The sequence below is a fragment of the Myxocyprinus asiaticus genome, chromosome 13, assembly GCF_019703515.2.
Source record: "Myxocyprinus asiaticus isolate MX2 ecotype Aquarium Trade chromosome 13, UBuf_Myxa_2, whole genome shotgun sequence".
NCBI classification, from domain to species: Eukaryota; Metazoa; Chordata; class Actinopteri; order Cypriniformes; family Catostomidae; genus Myxocyprinus; species Myxocyprinus asiaticus.
In genome coordinates, this window is record NC_059356.1 from 31,576,497 (window position 1) to 31,604,373 (window position 27,877).

The 27,877-nt window shown below is 41.6% G+C and overlaps 1 protein-coding gene across 1 annotated transcript in view; it reads right to left on the reverse strand.

Annotated features, from left to right (window-relative positions):
- Positions 1–27,877, reverse strand: part of LOC127450696 (voltage-dependent T-type calcium channel subunit alpha-1I-like) — a 231,779-nt gene that overhangs the window by 117,333 nt on the left and 86,569 nt on the right. Inside the window, exons 3-4 of the mRNA XM_051714981.1 lie at positions 17,390–17,523; positions 2,654–2,751 (exon numbers count right to left, since the gene is read on the reverse strand). Of these exons, the coding sequence (XP_051570941.1) occupies positions 2,654–2,751; positions 17,390–17,523 (232 nt within the window). The remainder of the gene's footprint in view (positions 1–2,653; positions 2,752–17,389; positions 17,524–27,877) is intronic.

A 27,877-nucleotide genomic window follows, 5' to 3' on the forward strand; every position in this document is an offset into this window, starting at 1 on the left:
ATGAATATATGAATGTGGAAGAGAGAGAGAATGTTTGTATGCATTGTATGTGGTGACCAAATATCCCTACAAGGACAGTAAAACCTGAAATCATTTTGGGGGCCAGCCAAGAGGAAAACAGCTAAATAAACATAATAAATAATGTCTAAATCAGGGGTCTCAAACTCAAATTACCCAGGGGCCACTAGCCAGGTGGTGTTCTTGAGCGAGGGTAAGATGAACAGTTAATAATTTGTGTGTGTATATGTGTATATATATATATATATATATATATATATATATATATATATATATATATATATATACACACACACACACACAGTAAATGTATATAACAGTAACAAATAAAGAAAAAGTAATTAAATATAATTTATATAATGCATAATGCACATAATAATATTTTGTTTGATAGCCTCCAAAATGTTTAGCCTTCCTGCTGTGCCCAGGCAAGCTTCCCTGAAGATAATTTTTTTTTGACGTGTTTGATGTGCTGATGTGTTTTGTGCTTGTCAGACAATATTTAGTTTGGATAGTATATGAATAGAGACGCAGGGCTTGTTTCTCCCCTCATATTTCCCTGATATGGTGTACTTGGTGTTGTCTCGATACAGTCAATATTTTCAGTTAAAAATAATATAGTATTCATGAGTCTGATGAAGCAGGTGTTCTATCTGCACAGCGCACACAAAGCGAGAGAGAGAATAATCACATTAGGACATGAAACGTGAAAACTGATGTGCAGTGCGAAATACACAGAATATATAATAGTCCAAACTGTAGAAAGCACATCGATGAAGACAAAGACAAATCCTACACACTTCTAGCCATTTTCTAAATCCTGGCCGGAGGCTTTTTTCGGGTACGAAAAAGAGGATTTGTCTGTGAAAAAAAGAGGACATTTGTTCTCCCTAAATTTCACAACTAAATATTATTTATTTTGCCGTGGTGCTGTGGACTGATGCAGAGGCAGAGCGTGCCAGTGAATAGCGCTCCGTTAATAGTTTTAGTTATAATTGATGCATAGTGGACAGACATTTTCGGAGTTGAGTGACTCATCACTCCCTCACAGCTACTTAGCAGACTGATCTGCATGTTTAGTGGAGAAATGACACCTGATATTGTATTTCATGAGAATGGCAGACCCATTGGAAGTAGCAGTCCCGTTTAGAGATGAGAGTCAAGAAACATCACAAGCTGCTTTGATGTAACGGTGAGACGTTATTTAACTTACAAAGCAATACATTTACTTACACATATTTGAAAATGAAATCATTTTAGTTCAGTTGACTTGAGTAGCTGTATAGTGCATAAAAAATAGAAACGGAGCATCCGACACCTGAACACACGTCGCATCAACGGATGCTTCCAGTACAGACAGCTCCGTAGATCATGATGGAAGTAATCTAGTTTTGTTAAGTGTGTAATAAACCATGTGGAATATATTAGGCTATAGTTTAATAATCCTTTAAGAGAATTAGGGATAACATTAAAGACCAAAACAAAATGCAGAAAGTACAAATTAATTTGCGGGCCGGGTTTGAGGATCAACTATAAACACTCACGCGGGCCATATGAAACTTTATCGGGCCGGTGGTTTGAGACCCCTGGTCTAAATGAAAATGTAAAAAAGGTTTCAGTAAGCTTTAGGTTTAAGGAAAGAGCTAGGGAATAGAAAATATAATTAGCTTAGTATAAAAACAACAGAAGTTAATGGAAAGTCCCCAACATGACAGAAGAACAAACGTGAGTGTGTCTTAAAAAATCTGCTAAGAAAGCTTTTTCACATACAGACACATTAACACACAATGACCTACACTACATTCTTCAAACATTTCCTCAAAACCTCCCCTAGAATACTCCTCTATCTCTTCATAAAGTCTTCGAGCAGCAAAATCAAATGCAAGCTAATTCAGTTAACATTCATATGCATGCACTACACCATGGTCACGGGCACTGAAATATTGATAAATCCCGGGCTTCTTATGGAAGCTCAAAGAAAGGCCACAGTGTTCGGAAAGGCGTAAACGTGAGATAGAGGAACATGAATTATGACATTTTTTTTATTAAGGACAACTGATTTTATACCCAATTACAGGAGGGGATTTATCTGGCTCTGCTAATGGTGGTGGCAGAGAGGCAATGGCTCTTAAATCCCCTCTGATTCATTCCAGCTCTGCTGTTCTGGAAAACCTGCACGCCAAAAACAAGGCTACGCCACACACTGCTGTGGGTTTGATAGGGAAGGGTTTGGCGCTGACACATGAAAGTTGTCTGTGCTTGGCACAAAAGGGAGTTCACATAAAAAATAAAATTCAGTCATCATTGTTCCAAACCCATATGACTTTCGTCTGTGGAACACAAAAGGAGATATTTTAGTCTCAGTTAAAAATTACTTTCATTGCATCTTATTTTTTGCTCTCCATACAATTAAAGTGAATGGAACTGAGGTTAACATTCTGCTTAACATCTCCTTTTGTGTTTGGAACAACAACAAGGTGAGTCATTTTGGGGTAAACTATGCCTTTAAAACAACTAGAGCATGCAATTGAGCATGCTTATTACCTGAGATTTACAGATCAGTTCTCATTGTCATCACACGCACACACACACACACAGCAAAAATATTGATGCAAAGTACAGTATATGCACTCACTGGGTACTCTGTTGATGGCTTTGAGAGGTCTGAGCACACGCACTGTTCTGATGGCAGAGAAGTTGATGTTCTGGAGATCAAGGGAGTATTCCACTATCCTGAGAAGAAGAAACAAACAAACGCAGACAATTAGTCTGTTGTTTAATAGTGCAGTCTGACTATTATTTTTGCCACATTTTCATTATACAAAAGGGTCATACTCTACATTCTGTAGTCTGGCAACCAAGCAGGTAAGGCAGGTCCTATTTGATGGTTTTAGAGTGGTTTGGGGCACTTTTCAGCCAGTCAGACTGGGAGACCATCAGGTACACCAGCTGAACACCAGTTTGGTAGACCATCAAAACCAGCAAATCATCTAAGGCTCATTTAAGCTGTTTTTCAAAGCTGTCTAGAGTTAAACTGTCCGTTTTTGCAACTGTTCCTTTAAGACTTCTATATTGGCTAGTTTCAGTATCTGTATAATTCATATTATTGCTTGTCAGGGCAGGCCAGTTGATATGTAAACAGCGGTCATATATTAATGTGCTGGTTGTGATGGCAATACCATGAAGACAAGCAACTTTGGCAGCAGTACTGTACAGTAGTTCATACATGGTCTGGGTCAATTGGGGGCCAACGTTCACATGGATTCTTTTCATGATATGGCCCATTTAAAGACACAGGTTTAGCATTATCCAGCCTGTGTGCAAGTATGTGTGAGCATGTGTGCACCCCAGCATGTTTGCTTATCCCATGTGTTGTGTTTCAGGTCCTGCGACTCATTAGTAATTCATAGGAATTTTGTCTTGCTGTGAGATTCCACCCGTAGCACCAGGTTTAGCTTACATCCATTTACCATGTCGGTGAACAGCAGTTTCACAGACCTCCCTACACAACACAGAGAGACACCTACATTCATCACTCTGCCCCTCACACACACAAAGGCATAGTACAAACCAGACCCAAAGCACAATGCTGTTCATCATGATCTGACCATGTGTACTGAAGTGTACTGAAGGGACTAAAGTGGTGGGTTTTGTCCCTGCAGAAAAAACAAAAAAACAAAACAAAACAAAACAAAAAACAGCTTAAACCAGCCTAAGGTGGTTTGCTGGTCTTAGCTGCTTCAAAACTATAAAGACATGCCTTAAATCATATTTTATACATTATTTTCTAAAGGCTCTACATCATCAACATGATCAGAGTCAAGCTTTTTTTAGGTAAAAAAAAAAAAAAAAGCTCCATAATAAATAAAATTAATAAATAAAAGTAAATAATTTTCTGACTATTACTATATATTCCAGGCTTTATAGGGTTCAGCTAGTTTCCCAACATGCAGGGATTTAGCAAGTTTAGCGTGTCAGCCAGCAGGTCTCTCAGCCTGATCAACTGAAAAGGGCCCTAAACCCCTCAAAAACCATCAAACCTGACAGCCTAACCATCTTGGCCAGGCTGGGGGACCAGCTAACCTTGGGTTGTTTTAAAACGTTCTCTCTCCAGCAGGGGTGTCACCGACTGATTCTGAGACAAGTTAATTTTATCTTGGAAGTGATCAGGGGCAGACTGGAAACAAAAATCGACCCCGGAGAAAAGTTGTTGATCGGCCCTGGTGAAAAGTTGCTTGGGGTGTGGGGTGTGTGATGTGATGTGTTTGGGGCTGTGGTGATGTGTGTCAGTGTCTCTTTCTGCATATTGCGGCAGCTTGTTTGGGACAGTTACTGATTGCTCTCTGCATCAAACTTCCCTGTGAGCTTGAGTGTTTTGAAAATCGATGCCAGAGGGTTTCTCTTCCCCTTGCTAGAAACAGACATTATCTGCTGCTGATCTCCCCTTTAATCTGCCTGGTCCATCACAGAGAATAAGTCTAGACACTGTTGTACTACAAACCGTAGACAAACACACACAGAGCAGCTTTATTCTAACCCAAACGGTCCATCTTAAAGCAGACTCATTTTCCTTGATGTTACTAATCTTGTCAGCCTCCTTTTGACCTGTGTCTCCATGAGATGTTTTACAATGGGGGGCATCTGTGCTGAGAGCTGAGTCACAGAACATGACGAATGAGTCACTGAATCGGCCACTGAGAATATAATGACAGCATCTCATAGCTGCAGCACAGGGAGTCACACTGTTTCAACATGTCTGCATAGCCACAAATCGAAAAATACACCACAGCTCCCTAGATTCGCTCTAATGCCAAAAAACGCTTCCCACATACAGACGATTAAACCTTTTAGTAGTGATTTTAACACAACTGATCAGCAGACCCAGGCAGAATCCTTGGACTTTTGCATATTCTTGGGAAAGGATTCTATGTTCCATGCTAGTACAACTGAATATGGTTGTTACAGGGTCAAACTGACCCGACCTGATAAATCACAGCTCAAAGTAATAGTTTGCACTTTTTCCAGCCAAAACTGATTTAACAATATAACCAACAAAAACATTTACTAATTTTGGTATATACTGTAGCGTTTTATGATGTTTTCCACTGAAAAGTAGACATTAATTTGCAGTAAATCAATCAAAATGCAGTCAAAATAACTCACAAGAGCACAGAATGGTTAAACATAATAAAATCTGTTAAACAGACCTGTGAGTACTACTTTGTTATTCATAGCTGGAAGCAAAACCAGATTAGCCCCAAAATTATCATTTAATGATCAAATACGCAAGGAGCAGAAATTTTATGGAAATGTGCCTATTTTTCTGCAGAAGTCTGCATGCACAAATTCCAACTGGGCCTGCTGCTGATCAGTTTTATTTGATAGGAATTGGGGAAAAAAGGAAACCGAGGGTTTAACCCCCAAAAATGAGGCTGGTGAAGCACATTGCAGGAAGACTGAATTTAATGTAGCAAGACAATTCAAGTGGTAACTATGCTTGAAATAGATTGGATGGGTGATATTTTTATTTTTTTATTTTTATTTATACATTTTTTATTTTATTTTTTACAGTCAGTGTACAACACACTGGCAAGTAGAAACAATGAGATAATTAAAATGTTCTCTGGAGACAAAACATCTGGTTGCTAGCACTGCACTTGCAGGTGTGCACATGCTGTGCCTTGATTGGAAAAGTAACCAATCATTATGAGTGCACCAATGAGAATGGATGTTAATAAAAGTTTTACAAAGGGCTTTGGGGGTTGTCGTCACCCTTGTGGCATGGATTTATCCAAATAAATTTGGCTTAGGGGAAAAAGCAAGTAATTCTGAGCTGGAAACAAGCCAGAGTGAGAGAGAGAGAGAACATTGACTGATTCTTCGTAGTACTACCTCTGAAGAACCATCAACTCCAGTGCTGTTGTTGAGCCATTATGTCAATTACTCTCTGACTGACAGCAGTGTCAGCACTCATAAACTAGTGAGACTCTTACACACACACACACACACACACACATGTTGGTGCAGCTATCATTATGAAGACTCTCCATAGACATGATTTTTATACTGTACGAACTATAGATTCTATCCCCTAACCCAAACCCTACCCCTAAACCTAACCCTCACAAAAAAACCTTCTGCATTTTTACATTTTCAATAAAACATCGTTTAGTATGTTTTTTTAAGTGATTTGAATTATGGGGACACTAGAAATGTCCTCATAGACCACATTTATAGCATAATACCCTTGTAATTACCAGTTTTAACCTAAAGAAAAGTCCTCGTAAACCACTTAGACCTGCCTACACACACACACACACACACACACACACACACACACACACTGTGCATTGTGACACCATGTGTGACTTCTCTTGTTTTAATACACAGCTAATGATATTTTCTATCCCTTGATTATACCCTTAAAAAAATCCTCATTTTTCTTTTTTTAGTGTTTTTTAAGCTGTGTTTGACTCAGGCTTGCATTGAGACACACTGCCTCAGTAACAATCATAAATCCCACGACAGAAAGAGGACAAAGGAAATTATTTTTACATTATACCCATGAACATTTTCATAAAACCAGGCATGAGTTTTCTCATTTGAAATATAACATATGTTCTGCAAAAGAAATACACAAAAACTAAACTCAAATATAGGACCTGGAGGGACACGAGTTAGCTCAAACAGAATCCGCACACTTTTTTCCACATTTTCTAGTACTGATTGTGGGTAAAAATCTGCAGAATTTAATTAAATATGGTAAAATGTGTCAACTGTGCCAGAGCTGAGAGCACTGCACTCTTATTGGCAGGACCACAATCTGAGCCCTCATAACTCTCAGCAGAAAGCTCAGCAGAAAACTGACATTCAGATGTACACATCTAAGCTAAAAAAAATCCCCCTGCTTCTTGCATGTTTATAAAATATTTTATTACCAATAAGAGTAATACTGTCAGCTACAGTATATTCTGTTACAACCTTACTCAGTATTTTTGTCTCGTTTTCTTGTAAAAATATCTGAACATCCTTAAAACTATATATATATATATATATATATATATATATATACTTGACAATCAATTATATACGATGTTAAGTCTTTTTTTCAGAGAATTCTAGCCTCATGTAGCCAGACCTTTGACTAAAACGGCAAAAGGTCTGGGCTCTATAGCAGTTTAAAATGGCAAAAAACAACCCACTTAGATAGAAAGAGCCTCTAATGTAACAGTAGGTTTTGTTATTATGTGCCGTTTAGGGTTGAGGTTATCTGATTTACAGTTGAAGTCTGAAGTTTACATACACCTTAGCCAAATACATTTAAACTCAGTTTTTCACAATTCCTGACATTTAATCGTAGAAAACGTTCCCTGTCTTAGGTCAGTTAGGATCACTATATTTTAAGAATGTGAAATGTCAGAATAATAGTAGAGAGAATTATTTATTTCAGCTTTCAGAAGTTTACATACACTTTGTTAGCATTTGGTAGCATTGCCTTTAAATTGTTTAACTTGGGTCAAACATTTTGGGTAGCCTTCCACAAGCTTCTCATAATACGCTGCTGGAATTTTGGCCCATTCCTCCAGACAGAACTGGTATAACTGAGCCAGATTTGTAGGCCTCCTTGCTCGCATACACTTTTTCAGTTCTGCCCACAAATTTTCTATCAGATTGAGGTCAGGGCTTTGTGATGGCCACTCCAATACCTTGACTTTGTTGTCCTTAAGACATTTTGCCACAACTTTGTAGGTATGCTTGGGGTCATTGTCCATTTGGAAGATCCATTTGCGACTGAGCTTTAACTTCCTGGCTGATGTCTTGAGATGTTGCTTCAATATATCCACATAATTTTCCTTCCTCATGATGCCATCTATTTTGTGAAGTGCACCAGTCCCTCCTGCAGCAAAGCACCCCCACAACATGATGCTGCCACCCCCATGCTTCACGGTTGGGATGATGTTCTTCGGCTTGCAAGCCTCACCCTTTTTCCTCCAAACATAACGATGGTCATTATGGCCAAACAATTCAATTTTTGTTTCACTAGACCAGAAGACATTTCTCCAGAAAGTAAGATCTTTGTCCCCATGTGCACTTGAAAACTGTAGTCTGGCTTTTTTATGGCAGTTTTGGAGCACTGGCTTCTTCCTTGCTGAGCAGCCTTTCAGGTTATGTTGATATAGGATTCGTTTTACTGTGGATATAGATACTTGTCTACCTGTTTCCTCCAGCATCTTCACAAGGTCCTTTGCTGTTGTTCTGGGATTGATTTGCACTTTTCACACCAAACTACGTTAATCTCTAGGAGACAGAATGCATCGCCTTCCTGAGCGGTATGATGGCTGTGTGGTCCCATGGTGTTTATGCTTGCGTACAACTGTTTGTACAGATGAAGGTGGTACCTTCAGGCATTTGGAAACTGCTCCAAAGGATGAACCAGATTTGTGGAGGGCCAAAAAATTTTTTTTTTTCTGAGGTCTTAGCTGATTTCTTTTGATTATCCCATGATGTCAAGCAAAGAGGCACTGAGTTTGAAGGTAGGCCTTAAAATACATCCAGAGGTACACCTCCAATTCAATACACCTCCTACCAGAAGCTAATTGTCTAAATTGACATCAATTTCTGGAATTTTACAAGCTGCTTAAAGGCACAGTTAACTTAGTGTATGTAAACTTCTGACCCACTGGAATTCTGATATAGTCAATTAAAAGTTGAACAATCTGTCTGTAAACAATTGTTGGAAAAAAAAATACTTGTGTCATGCACAGTAGATGTCCTAAATGACTTGCCAAAACTATAGTTTGCTAATATGAAATCTATGGAGTGGTTAAAAAATTAGTTTTAATGACTTCAACCTAAGCGTATGTAAACTTCTGACTTCAACTGTAACACTGTGTAACAATATTTATTTTTTGGTTCCTGGGTAGTAAGTGTTATTTCCTAATTGCTTATGCCTCAAAAGTATAGAAAATGGCTATTATTCCTCACAAACTTTGCTTTTGTGACCAGGACAGTGATATTTTGAAATGTACCTATTTCCAATGAAAAAACGGTCGAATTTGTGTCTTTTCGTTCACATAAAGTCAGAAAAAAACAACATATGACTCCAAATTAACATGTATTTATACTAAAGTAATACAAAAATGACTACAAAAGATTTAGAAGTGAGTAGTTTTTATACTGTAAATCACTTTCACAAATCAGCCCCCAAATGTAGTCTCCCATCATGTTCTCATTATACTGTCCTTGGTAGCGGCGTTCAAAGTCCAGTATATCCTGATGGAAGTGCTTGCTTTGCTCCTCCGAGTACACTTCAATGTTCTCCTTGAATTTATCAAGATGAGCATCAAGGATATGGACTTTGAGGGATTTCAGAGGTGGAGCTGAGGAGAGAAACCCATACTACCCCAACCAAAAAGACTTCAACGTCTTGATTAGAGATCTTGGTCCCACCAAGTCCAATGCCAAGCTTTTGACATCTAGGCTCAAGCAGTGGATCTTGTTGGATGAAAGTGTGCAAGTCGCAGATCAGAGGAAGTGTCACCAACCTTTTTCCAGCTTCTTCACCCGTCAAGATGGGCTCTGCTTCTGCCACAATGTGACCAGTATGAGTGGCACTTCATCATTGACAGCTCATCCAGGAGCCTCAAAGCCGTGCTGCTCCATAATCGTAACAAGTACACGTCTCTTCCCCTTGCTCACTCGGTGCACCTCAAAGAGGATTACAACAGTATCAAGACCTTGCTGGACACCTTGAAGTATGATGAGTACGGCTGGGAGGTCATAGGAGACTTCAAAATGGTGGCATTCCTGATGGGTCTCCAAGGCGGTTTTACCAAGTTTCCCTGCTATCTTTGCCTTTGGGACAGGAGGGACACCAAGGCGCACTACCACAGGTGGGACTGGCCACAGTGGACCGAGTTCTCTGTGGGGATGAACAACGTCAAGTGGGAGCCACTGGTGGACCCCTGTGAAGGTGCTGATGCCACCACTGCGCATCAAATTGGGCCTTATGAAACAATTTGTTAGAGCTCTAGATAAGGAGTCGGCAGCCTTCAAGTACCTTCAAGACTTCTTTACTAAGCTGTCTGAGGCAAAGGTTAAAGCCGTTGTTTTTGTCGGACCACAGATAAAGAAGATCCTGGAGTGCAATGAATTCCCCAAGAAGCTCACTAGTTAGGAGAGAGTGGCTTGGAACAGCTTTATCATAGTGGTTCAGGGCTTCCTGGGCAATCACAAGGCTGAAAACTATGTGTAGCTGGTTGAGATTCTGGTGAAGAAATACGGCACAATGGGCTGTAGGATGTCCCTCAAAGTCCATATTCTTGATGCTCATCTTGATAAATTCAAGGAGAACATGGGAGCGTACTTGGAGGAGCAAGGCGAGTGCTTCCATTAGGATATACAGGAATTTGAACACCGCTACCAAGGACAGTATAACGAGAACATGATGGGAGACTGATTCATGAAAGTGATTTAGAGTATAATCATAAATCTTGAAAAACTACTCACTTCTAAATCTTTTGTAGTCATTTTTGTATTACTTTACTATAAATACATGTTAAATTGGATTCATATGTTGTTTTTTTCTGACTTTATGTGAACGAAAAGACACAAATTCACCCGTTTTCTAATTGGAAATAGGTACATTTCAAAATATCACTGTCCTGGTCACAAAAGCAAAGTTTGTGGGGAATAATAGCCATTTTCTATACTTTTGAGGCATAAGCAATAAGGAAATAACACTTACTACCCAGGAACAAAAATTGTGTTTCATATTGTAATCATCAGTGCATTGCAAGGAGCACTAGAAATTGCAAACTACATAAGATGAAAATGATGCAATCATGCATTTTGTTTATGGCTATGGAGAGCATTAGAACAAACACATGACCACAAAAAGAAACTGTTGGGAAAAACTGATTGAGGAAACTACCCAATATAAACATAGCAATTTAAAGCTATACTATGTAACTTTTGGCCCTCTAGCGGTTAAAAAATAAAACTGCATGCATCTAGCGGAAGAGCATTGTTTTGGAAATGACGTAAGTCGTGCTTCGGCTCTGCTCCTCTGCGTGGATGAATGTGTTTCGAGGCACTGGTGTACACATGGATGCAGGACATCTTATTAGATCGAACCCGGAACAGCATGGGATGGGGGAGGAAGAGGCCTGTCCTCGTGACCCGTGGAGACTGTCACATCGGGGGCGGATTTGTGCCACAGCTGGGCGCTCAGGGAGGGAGATCACCGCTGGAGCGCCAACCTGCCAAATGGAGTGGTGGACGGTGGTCATGATGCCAGCCATACACACCGGATATGTGACCCAGGGAACAAGGAAACCACTCTTGCTGAGCTCTTGAGTACTGCAGCCACTTGGGCATGCAGCACAATTAAATGCAAAAGATAACAAAAAGATGAAGATCTGCTTACCAGCTCCAGAGCAGCGGGATTCGTTGTCCCTGGGTCGCCCGTCTCAAGGGCGCTTTGAAGCCTTTCACGGGTTCTGGGCAGCCGCGAGACGGGTGGCGTCTGCTTCCTGTGGTGGGCTCCACGCCAGGGCCATGCCGAAGGGGCGGGCTGCGGTGGAGCCAGTGCAGTCACTGCAGGGGGACACCCTTGGCGATGAGTAGATGGGGTGCGGGATCTTGAGCCGCGCCGGGGCAGGATATGCCGGCTAGCATCCATCTACTGCTCTACCATCGAGAACTGCTGGGCAAAATCCTCGACGGTGTTGCCGAATAGGCCCGCCTGGGAAATGGGGGCAGCAAGGAATCGTGTCTTGTCGGCCTCACCCATCTCGACCAGGTTGAGCCAAAGGTGGCGCTCCTGGACCACTAGTGTGGCCATCGTCCGCCCAAGAGACCGCGCCGTGACCTCCGTCACTTGGAGAGTGAGGTCAGTCGCCGAGCGCAGTTCCTGCATCAATCCCGGGGCGGAACTACCCTCGTGCAGTTTCTTTAGCGCCTTGGCGGACTTGCAGGAGAGCCATGGCATGCAGGGCGGAGGTGGCTTGTCCAGCGGCACCGTAGACCTTGGCCGTCAGAGACGACGTAAACCTACAGGCCTTGGACGGGGGCTTTGGGCACCTGCACCAGGTGGCGGCGCTCTGCAGGCATAGGTGCACCGCGAGCACCTTTATCCACCGGGGGATTGCCAAATAATCCTTGGCCGCCCCACCATCGAGGGTAGTGAGAGCGGGGAAGCTGAAAAGATCGGGACCGGGCAGTAAAAAGTGCCTCCCGCAACCTTGTCAGCTCTTCATGCACTTCCGGGAAGAAAGGAACGGGGTGGGGCGTGGCTTTGAGTGGCGCCGCAAGCCCAGGAACCAATCACCGAGCCGCGAGGGTTCAGGGAAGAGCGGTGAAATCCACTCTAACCGACGCTCGCGGCTGCCCAGGAAAGCAGTTCATCATCTCCGTGTCAGCCTGTGACTGGGCGATCGACCCCGAAGGGAGGAGCCCAGCTGAGGCTTCCGACTGGACGAGCCCGCTCTCCGATGCTGCGCTCGAGAGCTCATCACTTTTGCGGGCTCCAAATAAGAGGTCGAACTCGCCGTGAGACGAGCCGGCAGACTCACCCGGAAGCCCGATCGGGGCAGACGAGCATGCTGGGGAATGGGAGGTCCACGGGGGGATACCCGGTGGAGGCGGTCCCATTGGGGTCCCCAAATCGCCCCCAGTGCTAGCCGCACTGGCCTCAAACCCGTGGGTAAAAGGACCGAGGCGGGAGCCTCTGGGGTGGTTTCTTACGAAAGCGAGCCGCAACCGCAACGTTGCCATGGACATATTCTCGCAATGAGAACATGACCATCCACGAACGCTGTCTCCGCGTGAGCAGTGCCCAGACACGAAAGACAGTGATCGTGACCGTTAGAAGGCGAGAGATAACGAGCAAAACCAAGAATAACACACAATCGGAAAAGCATCTTTAAAAAGACGCGTCTTTAAAAAGATGTTCCGTGTGTGCGCTCTTTTAGAGAAGTATATACTCTTTTAGAGGGGAAAAATGCTCTTTCAGAAAATATACTCTCTAGTTTTTCTGCCGAAGCGCCCAGGGGCATTCTCTGCAGTGCACCAGTGCAGAGGAGGGAGAAGCTGCTGAAATGCGCCGTCAGATCCAGTAGAGGTGAATGAACAGTAGTATTCAGCTCAGTGAGCATGACCGTTCGGCTCCGAAGAGAAAATCTGAATGAGTGGTTGCATACCAGCTCCTTTTATACCCATATGTTCGGGGGAGTGGCATGCAAATACCACTCGCCAATTTTCACTGGCCTTTTATCAAAGACCAGAGGTGTCTCGGGCTCCCAAGAGTGACCCCTAGTGTCACTACATCGACACCAACATCGAGTGAGTGACAGATAGGGAACAAGCCATCTCTGGGTCGCTTTTAAATCCTTTCCGATCTCGGAGTTGTCCCACCTCTGAAAAGCCAAGCCAATGTTGATTCGGGTTATATTATGGACTCTGTCATGTTCCCTTTTTGCTTGTAGACTCTGCTCTGTTCGGGGTTTCTTTGTTTTTACAACCGGTGATTCCCCGGAGGTTTGCCGTTTTGAATGATCTATGGTCAACTTTTCTCTTTCGTTGTGACAACAAACTTTCAGCTTCACGCTACTCCCACACCATACACACGCTACAGAAGCCAGAGCTTATTTTCTCTGTGTACAGATATGATGTCAACACGCATGGTCGAATGACGTATATATGCAATTTGCCGTGAAATCCGTCCCAACAGCTCTAAAATATAAATAATTATTATAGGTTTATCAAAGTGGATTTATGTAAAGACATGGTTCTCATTAATAACATTTTGTTATTTTTTAACCAAAGAAAAAAAAGTCACATAGTGTAGTTTTAAGTGTCAAAATTAATGCCCAGTGAGTATTAATACCAAATAATAAATAATGTAGTCAACAGTCCTAGTCCTCTTTCTTCTAGGTAGGCTGTCATCAGAGGCTAAAGCAACCAGGCTTTAAACACCAGCTGTCTGAGGAATAACAGAGAGACAGACATAAATTAACCTTTTATTTTCCATTTACTTTGTTAAACAGGATTGTGTTTAGGTTTGGACTAGAGTGTTACCTGTTACAAGAAAGACCAGATCGCCTTTTCCTCTTTCCCCTTCTCTATCTTCCTGCAGGCTAAGTGGTCAGCACTGCATCTTCCTCTTAGCAGCCACAACTTGACATAACTCTTGGGTTCAAAGATGTAATGTAATCGTTTCTGAATAGTTTCTATTATCGGATCTGTTAAAGTAGCAGATTCTGTTCAGATTATCGTTCGGTGCATCCCTAGACTTAGTCAACTTAGCTGAAGTAAATTCTCAGTCTGATCCTGAGATGATGTGAGGACACTGAGGGAGGCAGAGCCTGCAGCACACTGTCCATCACTCAATAAACACCTGCTAATCACATACAGCAGCTGGCCCTTTCATTAGCATACATACATTATTCATGCAAAGTGGGCTGCTTAGAATAGAGGATCAGAGAGGGTATTGGACTGCTAAGTGAATAACACTAAATTATGAGTTATTTTGACGGGTGTATAATCGGACAACATTGTAGCACTTTAGGAGAGTTCTTCACTGTGTTCCTGATTACAAGCAAAAAAAAAAAAAAAAAAAAAAAAAAAAATTGGCTACATTAATGCAGGCTATGGGTGAAAATGCACCCACATGAACGCTCAGTGGCGTGCACACACACACACACACACACACTTACACTCAGAGCAAACATTCTGTCAGAAGTTAGACTGACCAGGTTGTAAGATCCAAAAATATCAGCAGTGCTTTTTTTCCCCCTTTTTGTGGTGTAAAATCAGTGGAAATGTCAGACTTGTGATTGAAATGTCATATAAAATGAGAATACCCTCTCCAAACACACTGACATTAACACAATTTACAGGCAAAAGGGTCTGACTCTAAGAGGCATCATGATTCTGTCACTGACAGAGGGAGACAAGGGGCCATTCACAGCTGAACCAGCATCATATGGACAAACATTACCAAAGACACACAGACACACATGTAAATGCAAACACATCAATTCAGTTTACTCTTCACCTGGAGGTATTAAACCTGCAGGAGAGCTCTCTGGATCGCACACTCTATATCACAACCAACAAGACAAATGACCTTACTTTAAATTATATATGATGTATAATTAAAAACAAATAAATACTCTAAAGCAGGGGTGTCAAACTCAATTTCAGCCTGTGCCACGTGTGTTATGTGTACCATCACAGGGATGGTTGAAAATGTGGCAATGGCACATTTTCAGCATTTTTGTCATGAAAACAGTAATCTAAATACCACATTTAAAACAGGTAGTGTTACTACAGCAAATCCATAGTCATTTTTATTTTTATTTTTTTATTTATTTTTTTTTTATGTTTGTGATGTGTGGATTGAAAAGACTTCTAATATATGTCTGCATGACACAGTGTTTTCCCTGTTTTCTTTGTCAGTGCTGTTTAGAATGTCTGGGCTGGTTAATACTAGTTTAAATCACAGAAACATTTGGAGTTTTGCAACAGAGAATTTTGTGCTGCATTCACTGATTGGTCAGTGACACATTCTGTTCACTTGCCATCCTAAGTTTCTGAAATTAGCTTGCGGGCTGAATGACAGACAGACAGACAGACAGACAGACAGACAGATAGATAGATAGATAGATAGTCTGTAGTACTGACTAAGCTAATAATATAACTCAGGCCCTTCAGGTGAATGTACCATATCTTCAACAGTATAATTGAATTACAAATTAAATAAGCTGTGCCAAGCTGCGAGGGATTGTGCGATCGAAGGGAAGAAAGAAGGAAAAAAAAAAGCCAAAAATACATGCGAAATACAAAGCATTGCAGCATATGTGAGGTTTTATAGAGAGAGGCATACATAAACAGAGGCGAATCCTAAACAGAAACTCAAAAGGAAGAGAGAGTGTGTGTGAAACAAAAAGAGAGAGAGGTGAGAGGTAAGGAGTGTTCTCGGCTGTTTCTGCACACATTAATCAGAATGTGTGTCTGTGAGAGTAATTAGCTACCTGCCGACGGGCAGCCTCTCTATAATTGTTTTCTGCATCCTTTTTCTCCTGCTTCCTCTTCATCTCCCTCACTTTCATGTACCAGCAGCCATCTACAGTGTTAATGTGTGCACATGTATGCTGTTGTATGCATCTTGTGAAATGAGACTGCAAAAATTATGACTCTGGTGTAGGGACAGAAGAGAGAAAGAGCAAACTGAGCAAATTGTGTCATCTTCAGACTTCGGACATCACAATAAGCACAACCAATAACGTACATCTGATCTGCCCATGTAAGCATACTCACTGTGTCTGAGCAGTTGTCGTGATTCTGTTTACATACTGCAAGGTCTAATGCACAGATCCGTTATTTTAACACGTTTAATTTTTTTATAAAATTACAAGCTTTACATTTTTGCCTTTATAGCCTCCACAAATGGTCCCCATTCACTTCCATTATAAGTGCTTCATTAGCCTAGTTTCCATCCACTTTTCGTGCTATTTTGTTATCAACAAAGTGAAAATACGGAAAACAAAATTGCGAAATTTGCCGTCTTCTGCCTGTTTCCATTCAAATGGCCTTTTATCGATAAAAATGGTGTGAGTGATGACGTCATGCCTAAGAAAACACTTTGTCGCAAAAGTTTTGGTTTAGCGCAAAAGAAATCTGCCCTAAAGCCGTTTCCATTCAGAAATGTGTGTTTATCGCTAATTTGCCTGCTAGATGTCCCTATTTTTTTTCCTCCGAAGTTTTTGTAAAATGGGGAGAGTATTGAGAAAATTCATTGAAATTAGCCAGTTTACTGTCATTTTAATTCACAAATAAATGCAATCAATTTTTTTTTGCAAAAAAAAAAGACATGCTTTAAAGATGTCTGGCAATGGATAGGTTTTGTCAGATTTTTAAAGGCGAGTAGCTTAATTATTTAATAAGGCATTAGATAGTAACAACTGGTCATGTGACCTCAATATGTCTGCCTCCATGAGGCAGCTTTAATGCTCTCATAGCAATTTTAGCACATGAGTTTTTTGAGTAGCACTGTGAGGTCATGAAAACAACATTAAAACAACAGGTGGGACTCTTCTACTCAAAACATACAGTATGTACTGTGAGATCTGAAGGATTGTAGCTGCAGAATTTAGTCTAGACAAGCATCAGAACACATGAAAAATCCATTCAAGACGAGCAATTTCAGTTTCTCAGAACAGCTGAAATGAAATGTCCCTTACTGCAGGTCACAGACTGTAGACATCTCTACTGAGAAAACACAAACACACTCATGACCCCTGCTTCACCTGCAGCCAGAATGGATGGCATGTCAGGAAAGGTAGCAAGAAAACACAAGAGCCCTTACCCTGCCATGACGATGAAAAAGTCCAGTCTGTTCCAAGTATCGCCAAGGTAACAACGATGGCCAAAGATCCCCAGAGCCACCATCTTCACCACCATCTCCAGTGCAAAGAAAATGTAGATAAATGCATCGAATGCCTAAGAGAGAGAGAAAGAAGATCAACAAATATACTTTAGAGCTGTTAATGTCATTAAACTCTGCACAAGAGAAAAAAGTGAGGATAGTGAAGGAATAATCTAAGTGAGGAGATTATCTGTTTGTCCAACCTAAGGAAGATGGGGGAAGTATTTGGACAGCTTGTTTGAAAATAATCACTATTTTTGCAATTCCATTTGGTGATGACAGTGTTGCACAAATTACACACTTCAGCTTTAATAATCTGTCATACTGGCAGAGAGTTATAGCAAAGGGAAGTTTATGTGTGTATGTTTGTGGAGGAAATGAGATATTAGCGGCTGTTCATACAAAATGTACGCCAAATGTTTTTGCATCCATCCACACTGTTTTTCAATGTAAACATGCTCTTTTCAGATGTCTTTCACCATTGCGCCACATGGATTTAAAAAAAAAAAAAGTGCAGGAGTGCCGGATTTTCATAATCATAAGTAAACCATTCGTAGGTTGATTTCCCCAAGAAATGTAAACCCTGCAGCTCTCTGACATTTTTAATAGTGCTCTTTTTGTTTTAAATGACCCAACCAGCCCAACACAACAGCATTGACTTAAACAATGGCATGAGCTTGGAGTGGAAAGGTCTGTTAGTTTGGCCAATGGCAGATGAATGGTGTTTTCAGAAAGCTCTTTGAAAAAATGTATATTTTTGTAATTCCATTTGGTGGTGCTAATGGAAAGCAATTACACACTTCAATTTTAAGTTTCTTGCTTCTCTGATTTCTTTCCTCAAAAAAGGACCCTAATATTCTCAAATGTGTCTCCTCTCAGTATCAGAAGAGGTCTCAATGTAATCGAATCACTAAAACCCAAAACAAAATGCATGGGACCACATCGCATTTGAGGTGTAAACGCTAATCCGTCCTGATGCGTCACGGACAACAGTGAGGCACCACCTCTCACTTGTCAATCCAACACTGAGCTAAAGCCAGGCCTTTAAAAGGGAATAACCGTCAGATCAGAACATTTAAAAAAAAAAAGAGAATACATATACAAGCGCGATAACGTAATGGAACTTCTTCAGTGTGTCTGCAATCAACATACGGAGACACAGATAAAAATCACGCACTGTAACACAGGTACTTCACTAAAATAAAGGAGAAAATTACTCAAAATATCATGCTTGTGATTACATTTCAAATGTATCTGAGAGATACAATGTGCTGTTTTTTTATGCTTTTCTTGTGTTTTTGGACTTTAAGCAACCAGGTGTATACAGCGATGTGTCTCGACCACATGTGATCGGATCACCCAAGACCAGGTGTAAATGGGTTCAATAATGTCAAAAACTTGGCTCAGATTTGCTAAGCTCCTGAAAGTCTGCAGATCTCTGCAAAAGTCAGAGATTTATAAGAGGCATACTGTGGAAAAATCTCATTACTGTAATGTGAAGAAAATTCTATACTATATATTAAGATGATAAAGTGTATATAGTACTGAATTTCAGGAATGCTCATTTTAATAGTAATAATAATTAAAACAAATATTGTGTCCTGTTTTGATTTTCATTACCTTTTAATTGTTGTTAATTTGTGACCTCTGTTCAATACTCTTAGGGAGATATTCTCCTTAGGGAAAAACTGACAGAAATACCAATGAGAGTTAATGAGTTCTTGAGAGAAGTCTAAAACTCAGACTGAATGAGTCTGAAGGCTGGGAAATAAAAGGGCCCTTAAGAACCCTTGTGTAAGAGAATGATTGATTATTAAGTCTAATCAACACCCAGCCTGATTGAGGCTTTCCTTGTTTTGTCTCAACAGCCTCTCGCTTCACCTGACCCTGGGCGACCCATCCTGGATTTAATTTCCCCTGATGCTGGGAGATTAAGTCTGATTTGTCTCTGCAACAGATGATGATGCACTTGACAGAAATTGTTTCTTTCAAAAACAACTGCGAACATTAAGCGAGCACACACTTTAAGAGGGTTGTTAATTAGCTCTTTACAAACACTCAGACGGCTGATTGTTGCTGTCAATGCCCCCACTGCGTTCTCATTACGACATCAGCGATAGCTGGGGTTTTGATTGACTGTTTAGGCAGACCAGTTATACGAGCCCTTAGATCGCCCACATCAATTGCTTTGTTTCTAGTCTTATGTGGGTCCTTTTTTTTTATTTCTGTACTGCGTTATGCTCCTGGAGGGATAATTATAAAGATGCGAGAAGTGTAATTTTCCTGAAAAGTGTAATATACATCCACACACACAAATATGCGTCTGCAGAAAACAGAACGTCTGTTACATTGTGCCACAAACTGCCCCTAAGTCTTAGTCACTTTGCATGTCCACAGTTGCCAAGTAGCGTTGATACAGGTTTTGTTTCACACAAAAGTGAGGCAGTGTGTGTATGTGTGTGTTGGCAGATGCAGGGAGGTGGGCGCTGTGCAGTTATGCCAGTTTGGGCGGCCGCCCGTGAGGAGCTGTGAAATAGAGAGTTTGAAACTGGATGGTGCTGGCGAGGGGAACAGCACTGGTTTAAGCTCCCCTGTGGGACCAGAGCACACAAACATCCTGGCACCAAGAGAACGCTTCCTTAATGCTACCTCATTCTGCATGCCATACTTGACATATGGCTCTCAATATGAGATCGTACACACACAGCAAGCAGCAGAGAGACAGACTCTTAGTCCTTCCCACACACTTTTAGTTTTCAACCATGCCTTTTAGTGTTGCCATCAATCCAAGAAGCAAATGAAAAAAAAAAAAAATAATAATAATAATTGCAGAAGTTCTTGATTTGCATTTCACTCTTCGAAATTCTCTTTGCACATACACATCGAGTACAGCTCCAAACCCGCTTCAACACGCCCCCAAAGCCCATGCCTAAATCCACTACTGCTTCCAAGAATATGTGTTAAAGGGATAGTTCACACAAAAATCTAAATTATCTAATCATTTACTCACCTTCCTGGCTTCCCAGATGTGTATGACTTTCTTCTGCAGCACACAACTGAAGATTTTTAGAAGAATTTCTCAGCTCTGTAGGTCCTCACAATGCAAGTGAATGGGTGCCAAATATTTAAAGCTCCAAAATCCACATAAGGGCAACATAAAAGTACTCCAGACAACTCTGGTGGTTAAATTCATATCTTCAGAAGCAATATGTTAGGTGTGGGTGAGAAACAGATCAATATTTAAGTCATTTACTGTCAATTCTCCTCCCTACTCAGTCAACCTCCACTTCACGTTCACTTTCTCCTTCTTCTGTTTTTGGTGATTCAAATTCTTCATGTATATCACCCCCTACTGGGCAGGGAGGAGAATCTATGATGAAAAATGACTTAAATATTGGTCTGTTTCTCACCAACACCTATCATATTGCATCTGAACACATGGATTTAACCACTGTAGTCATCTGGATTACTTTTATGCTTCCTTTATGTGGATTTTAGAGCTTAAAATTTTTAGCACCCATTCACTTGCATTGTGAGGACCTACAGAGTTGAGATATTCTTCTAAAAATCTTCATTTGTGTTCTGCAAAAGAAAGAAAGTCCTACACATCTGGGATGCCAGGAGGGTGTGTAAATGATGAGAGAAGTTTTATTTTTGGGTGAACTATTCCTTTAACTCACCATCTTCAGCTGCAGCTGTGGTAAAATCATCCCACGCTTTTTCCATTGTTAATTAATCCTTACAGTAAGTAAGTTGAGGGTAATAAAGCACTTTGTTTTTCCACAATCAGTCTTGTGTCATCCAAACTGTAAAAAATTGCCAGGATTTTACCAAATTTTACAGTAATTTCTTACAATAAAATACTGCTTTCAGAATTTTACTGGCTGCGCCATTTTCTGTTATAACACAACAAATTACTGTAAAAAATAAAATAAAATAAAAAATAACAATTTCACACTGCATTGTAAGATAATAGTGTTTTGTTTGAAGTCACCATTATGGTGTTTAGTGTTCCCAATAGGAACTTTGACTTATTAGAATACATTTTCTTTGTGTTTTAAGAAAGTTTTTCTTCGCACTGTGCGTCAGGGAGAGAATTAGTTCAGTTCAGAGACTGACCAAGTCTATAAAAATGTATAGTCCAGAGATGTTCACAAGTCTTTCATCTGAAGTCTAAGTCAAGCCTGAAGTCTTTAACACTGGAGTCCGAGTCAAGTCTCGAGTCTTTTTTACGAGTCCGAGTCTAGTCTCAAGTCACTAAACATTACATCTTTCACGCTTAAAAAAAAAAAAAATTCTCTACTTAAAAATCGTACATACAAAATTCCAAAAATAGCCAAAATGTATGATCTTTGGAAATTCTGGGTTCTACCTGAACTTGTTAAATTCTATTTTATTACATTTTATTTTAAGATTTCACAGACTTGATGGCTTTCTGAAAAATGAATAGCCTAAACATGTTTAGAAACCTTTATCTACAACTTTCACAGTTAATGATTCCATGTAGTACAAAGCAGTGGTGTAGTAGTGTCTGAGGAGGTAGCATACTGTGAATTTATGAAAGACGCTGGAAATGTCCCGCCCCTTACTGAAACTGAAAATATTATTGGTTAGCAAATATCCAGTCATGTCTGAAATGAATGTTCTGATTGGTGGATTAGCTTAGTCGGACTGTCTTGCCGGACTGTCTTGCCAAATGGGTCACATTCGTTTTGTGGTCTCTGCTGGCCACCACGACATCGATTAAAGCTCATCTGAATCATGCAAGTTTTGCTCTGTGCTGTGACTGTCCCAGAGCTCTGGTGGTCTTATCTCTGGATCATGCTGATGTGTGCTGTGGCGGTTTGCACAATTCAAAGCACGCTTCATTCGCCCTGCACAGATGCGCGTGCAAGTTATGAAAGTCATATTTAGTGCTCGGAATGCAGGATGAATACAATTAAATGTCTTTTGGTTGCGGCCACTCGCCGCATAGGCAGATGTTAATGTCAAGCCCATCACAGATGTAATAAAACCATACAAATAAAACACAAATTCTCCCTTTAAGATATCAATAGTTAAGGTTAAAAGACTCAAATCATTTTTAAACATTCAAGCGTCTTTTTTGCCGAGTCAAGTAAAGTCATTTCAGGTCGAAACTGGAGTCAAGTCTGAAGTCTATTAAAATGCGACTCGAGTGCGACTCGAGTTTGAGTCTCAAACTCGAGTCCCCAACTCTGGTATAGTCTACACTATATGGTGCATTTGTAAGATTTGTTGTTGTTGTTGTAATCAAACATTGAGGTAGTGATGCTTGTAATGCAATGCTGTGATATGATTGATTTTCTATGGACATAAACTTTTAACAGAGTTGGCAACCAGGTACACACAGATATCAACATTCAGCATACAAAATGCAACAATGGTGACAATAAACAAACATTGTAAGTTTAAAAATAATAATTGTGATTCTACAATACAGCACACCTATATATCAGTAATTTCATGGCCCTGTTCACTGTGAAGTCACAATATACAGTTGTATTTTAATTGTAATAAATTGTAGAAATACTACAGTAAAATATACTGTGAAAGTCATGCAAATAGTAGCCAGGAATTTACTGTAAACTCACACTAATTTTTTTACAGTGCATCGTCAGTACAAGACTGAGGTATGTTCTGAATTTACCGACAACACATGGAGACACGTGCATTTGTATACCTGTTAGCACTCTCTGTGTATCTGTCACATCTCCCTCAGGCTCTCCACCTCCCACAGTTCTAGTTCGCCACACCTGCACTCAATCTGCTCACTCATCACGAACTGCTTAAATAACTCACTTTCACGCCACTTCACTGTCAAGTCTTACACAAAGCAGTTTGACCGCGCTGCTCTCACGCAGTGTTACTTCCCTATCTGTATTTGCTCGTAGATCTTTGTTGATATCTGTCTATTTTTTATCCTGCAACCTCGCCTGACTCCTCTTCTTCAGTCCTGTGGACTTAAACCTTGTGAATCCCTCTTCAGTTTGTGAAGCTCCTCTTCAGTGTCGCCTCACCTGTGCCATTGATCTCACTGTGTTAACCCTGTAAATCCTGTGATTCTCAGTAAACGCGCTCGCACTTGGTTTCACTAATTACAAATTGTGTGGCTTGAATTCCTGACAGAAGACTTGACCGTACAATGGAACCAGTGAGACCAGATTCACCCAGCACAGATGAATTCCTCGAAGCCCTGGTACAGCAACTTCAGCGATCCCTCACTTCGAAGCACGCTACTCCCTCAACCAGTCCACTGCAATCCAGTTCGTCAGTGCCCTCAGCCCCTACAGCGGATCCCTTCCTTAGCTCACCAGCGCCCCCGTCCCTGACCAGCCACTATTCAGGGCCAGTAGTCAACCCAGCATCATATTCTGGATCGGCAGAGGATTGTAATGAATTGGCCTATGGCTGGAGAGGCGGTGACAGGGCCGTCAACTTCTGCTCCATGTCAGGATGCAGATGAGGGAATTCCCATACTCAGGGGCTTCCCTGAGGGTGATTTCCCTCTGGAGCAGTCGCTTGATGGTTGATGGTCAACAGCTCCAGCCTAATGTGACACTCACATACCCATACTTTTTGATTATTAAAGAGCAGTTGTATCGAGTGACGCAGGACACTCAGACCAAAGAGAATACAACTCAGCTATTAGTACCAAAGAGCCGCTGGGAAACACTCATCCAGGCGGCTCATTATAACCCAATGGCTAGTCACTTAGGTCACAAAAAGACTTTTAACCGTATAATGGCTCATTTTTTTGGGCCAGGCATTCACGGCGATGTACGCAAATGGTGTGCAGCATGCTGTGAATGCCAGTTGGTGAATCCACTGGCCACCCCAAAAGTGCCATTGTGCCCTCTGCCGTTGATCGAGGTCCCCTTCAAGAGAATTGGCATGGACCTCGTTGGGCCATTAGAACGCAACATCTCAGCACGTAGTGTTGCGGAGGCACTCTTCAGAATTATCTCCTGAGTGGGGATTCCAAAGGACATCCTCACTGACCAAAGCACAACATTCATGTCACATACACTATGTGAACTGTATGAATTATTAGGCATTAAATCGATTCGCACCAGCATTTATCACCCATAAACCGACGGGTAGGTCGAACAATTTAATAAGACTTTGAAAAACATGATTTGTAAGTTCATACATGAAGAAATTGGGATAAGTGGCTCGAACCCCTGCTGTTTGCAGTACGAGAGGTCCCACAAGCCTCCACAGGGTTTTCCCCATTTGAGCTGGGTGTTGGCCGTGCGGCATGTTCAATGTCATATGGGAAGACTGGGAGGAAGGATCTTCGAATAGCAAAAAACAAATTCAATACATTATTGACCTTAGAGCAAAATCCACACTTTGGGGCAGGTAACACAGGAGAATTTGCTCCAAGCGCAAGAACGTCAACGCTGACTTTATGACAGGGGCACTCGACTACAGGAATTCGCACAGGGAGATAAAGTGCTTTTATTGCTGCCCATTTTGAGCTCCAAATTACTCGCCAAGTGGCAAGGACCCTTTGAGGTCAAACGACAAGTTGGAGATCTCGATTATGAGGTTAGGCGAACAGATAGGGGAGGGGCACATCAAATCTACCAGCTCAACCTCCTCAAACCATGGAGGGAGGCGGTACCTGTAGCCATGGCGATGGTAGTTCTGGAGAGGGCGGAGCTCAGGCTGGAGGTGACTCCCAAACCAAGTTCATTCACCCAGGTCCCCTGTGGAGACCACCTCTCACTGTCGCAGCTTACAGACATTGCCCAGTTGCAAGCAGAATTCACGGATGTGTTTTTACCCCTTCCCAGTTGCACAAATCTTATAGAGCACCATAATGAGACCACCCCAGGGGTGGTGGTTCGTAGCCACCCCTATCGTCATCCTGAACACAAGAAAATTATTGTTCAGGAAGAATTAGAGGCAATGCTTGAAATGGGTGTAATACAAGAGTCGCACAGTGATTGGGCCAGCCCGGTAGTTCTGGTACCGAAGAGTGACTGCTCGGTCCAGTTCTGTGTTGACTACCGGAAAGTGAATGCAGTGTCCAAATTTGACGCTTATCCAATGCCGTGAATTGACGAGTTACTCGATCGGTTGGGCGATTTTACTCGACGCTGGACTTAACAAAGGGTTATTGGCAGAACTTCTGAGAAAAAACAGCTTTTTCCACACCGTTCGGATTACACCAATTCATGACGCTTCCTTTCGGTTTATTCGGAGCCCCGGCCACGTTTCAGTGCCTCATGGACAAGATCCTCAGACCGCACACTGCATATGCCGCCGCATATCTAGACGATATCATCATTTATAGTAATGACTGGTGCCGGCATATGCAAAATCTGAGGGCTGTCCTGAGAGCGCTGCGGCAGGCGGGACTCATGACCAACCTGACGAAGTGTGCAATTGGGCGGGTGGAAGTTAGATATCTGGGGTTCCACTTGGGTCACGGGCAGGTACGTCCACAGGTTAATAAAACTGCAGTGATCGCAGCTTGCCCGACGCCCAAGACCAAAAATGAGGTAAGGCAGTTTTTGGGGCTGACTGGCTACTACCAGAGGTTTGTGCCTAGTTATTCTAATGTCACCAGCCCGCTGACTGACCTTACTAAAAAGGGGGCTCCCAATCCGGGCCAGTGGACAGAGACGTGCCAACAAGCTTTCCTTAAGGTAAAGTCCGCACTTTGTGGGGGGCCGCTGTTACATGCACTTGACTTCTCCCTCCCCTTTATTCTGCAGACGGATGCATCTGACAGGCAACTGGGGGCGGTGCTCTCGCAGGAGGTGGTGGGAGGGGAGGAATGGCCAGTACTGTTTATTAGTCGCAAGCTCTCTGGCTGACTTTCTCTCCAGAAATGGGGGAGGGGGGGGGTTGGCAAGTCGGATGTTGCCCTGGCCTGAGTCGGCGGTGGGGGTATATGGCATAGGGGGGCATGGTCATGTGTCTGTCTGTGGGAGAGGGAAAGCGGTAAGGCTCATCACCTGGGCTGTAATTACTCTAACACCTGTCTCTCGTTATAGTGATGGCAGAGGAAGACCTGATAAGGTGAGAGGAGAGAGAGAGTGTGGCCCAGAGCAACAGAGACTGTCATTTCAGAGAGAGCGCTATTTTGAGTTGGCCACTAAGCCATTTTGCTTTGTGTGTGTGTGTGTGTGTGTGTGTGTGTGTGTGTGTGTGAAGCTGAAGTGTGAGAATAAACAATCAACTGTTCACTGTCTCCTGACTCCTCCATTGCCCACGAACTTATCCTTATCACCATGTCCTTTTTGGAGCTTGAAAGTTTTGGACCCCACTGACTTACATAATTACATAATGTCACCATTTCTGTCTGATATTCCAATCAATTTCTTCTTATTTTCACAGATATAGTATATAATCATGTTTAATATTTCCTACATAATTAATCAGCAGAGTATACAATTTTTAAGAGGTCAGACATGACTGCTGTGTGTAAATAGAGTAGACACAACCATCTCTGTGATTTTTACAGACATCGCTTACCCTGTGCGAATCAATGGTAAACATTACAGACATCCAGATTAATAATTACTTTCCGGATATATGTCCGGAAAACTAATCCCATCCGAACAGGGCTTTAGTTCATCATTGATTATCCTCACCAGGGGAGTAGATTCATCCTTCATCCCATCCTTAAGTTAAAATAAGCTGCCCCTTTGAATAGCGTGTATTTAAGGGATCAATGTTTCTAGCTTCCATCATGATCAGACTTATTTGTCAACCAGAAATGCATGGGCCTCATGACTTAACACGCAAACCACAATTATGCAAGTAATCAGTAAACACATATTTATGTAATACAATCAGCTCTGAATAATTGCTAGATAAAAAAATAAGTGAAAATGACAACAAAGTGACAACAAGTTCCATTGACTTATATTTAAAAATTTAGTGGAAGAGTTTAGCCCAGTCAGTGGTCCTCAGTTTTTGTGGTCATGCCCCCTTTTGAAACAAGATGGAGACCTGCATCTAAAGCAAAACATATTATGGTTAGCTATGCTTGTCTGTTGAGCAGAGATAGACATGCTCTATGCTACATTTACAGGCAAGCCAGAGATATATGAGCTCAACCCACAGTCAGCATTATCTCTAAATTGGGCAGTGCACTGTAGAAACTGATTGGGAATTGCAGTAAAACTCATTTTATTTGGCGGAGAGCCCAGTCATTAGGAGAAAATCTTGATAAGTTATTATGTCTTGGACTAAAAGCCTGTAAGATGACTTACAGTGCATATTGTTCCATCTTTGTAAAACTAAAGCTATAAGCTTTTCAATCAAACTAAGTCAGTCTCCCTATACTGTCATTATTGTAAATACAAGGCTTGTCTGTCTTTGACATTCTCTAGGGTTTTGCACACATCCTCTGTTTCTTACACAAACCAGATGCAACCACAGACAGAA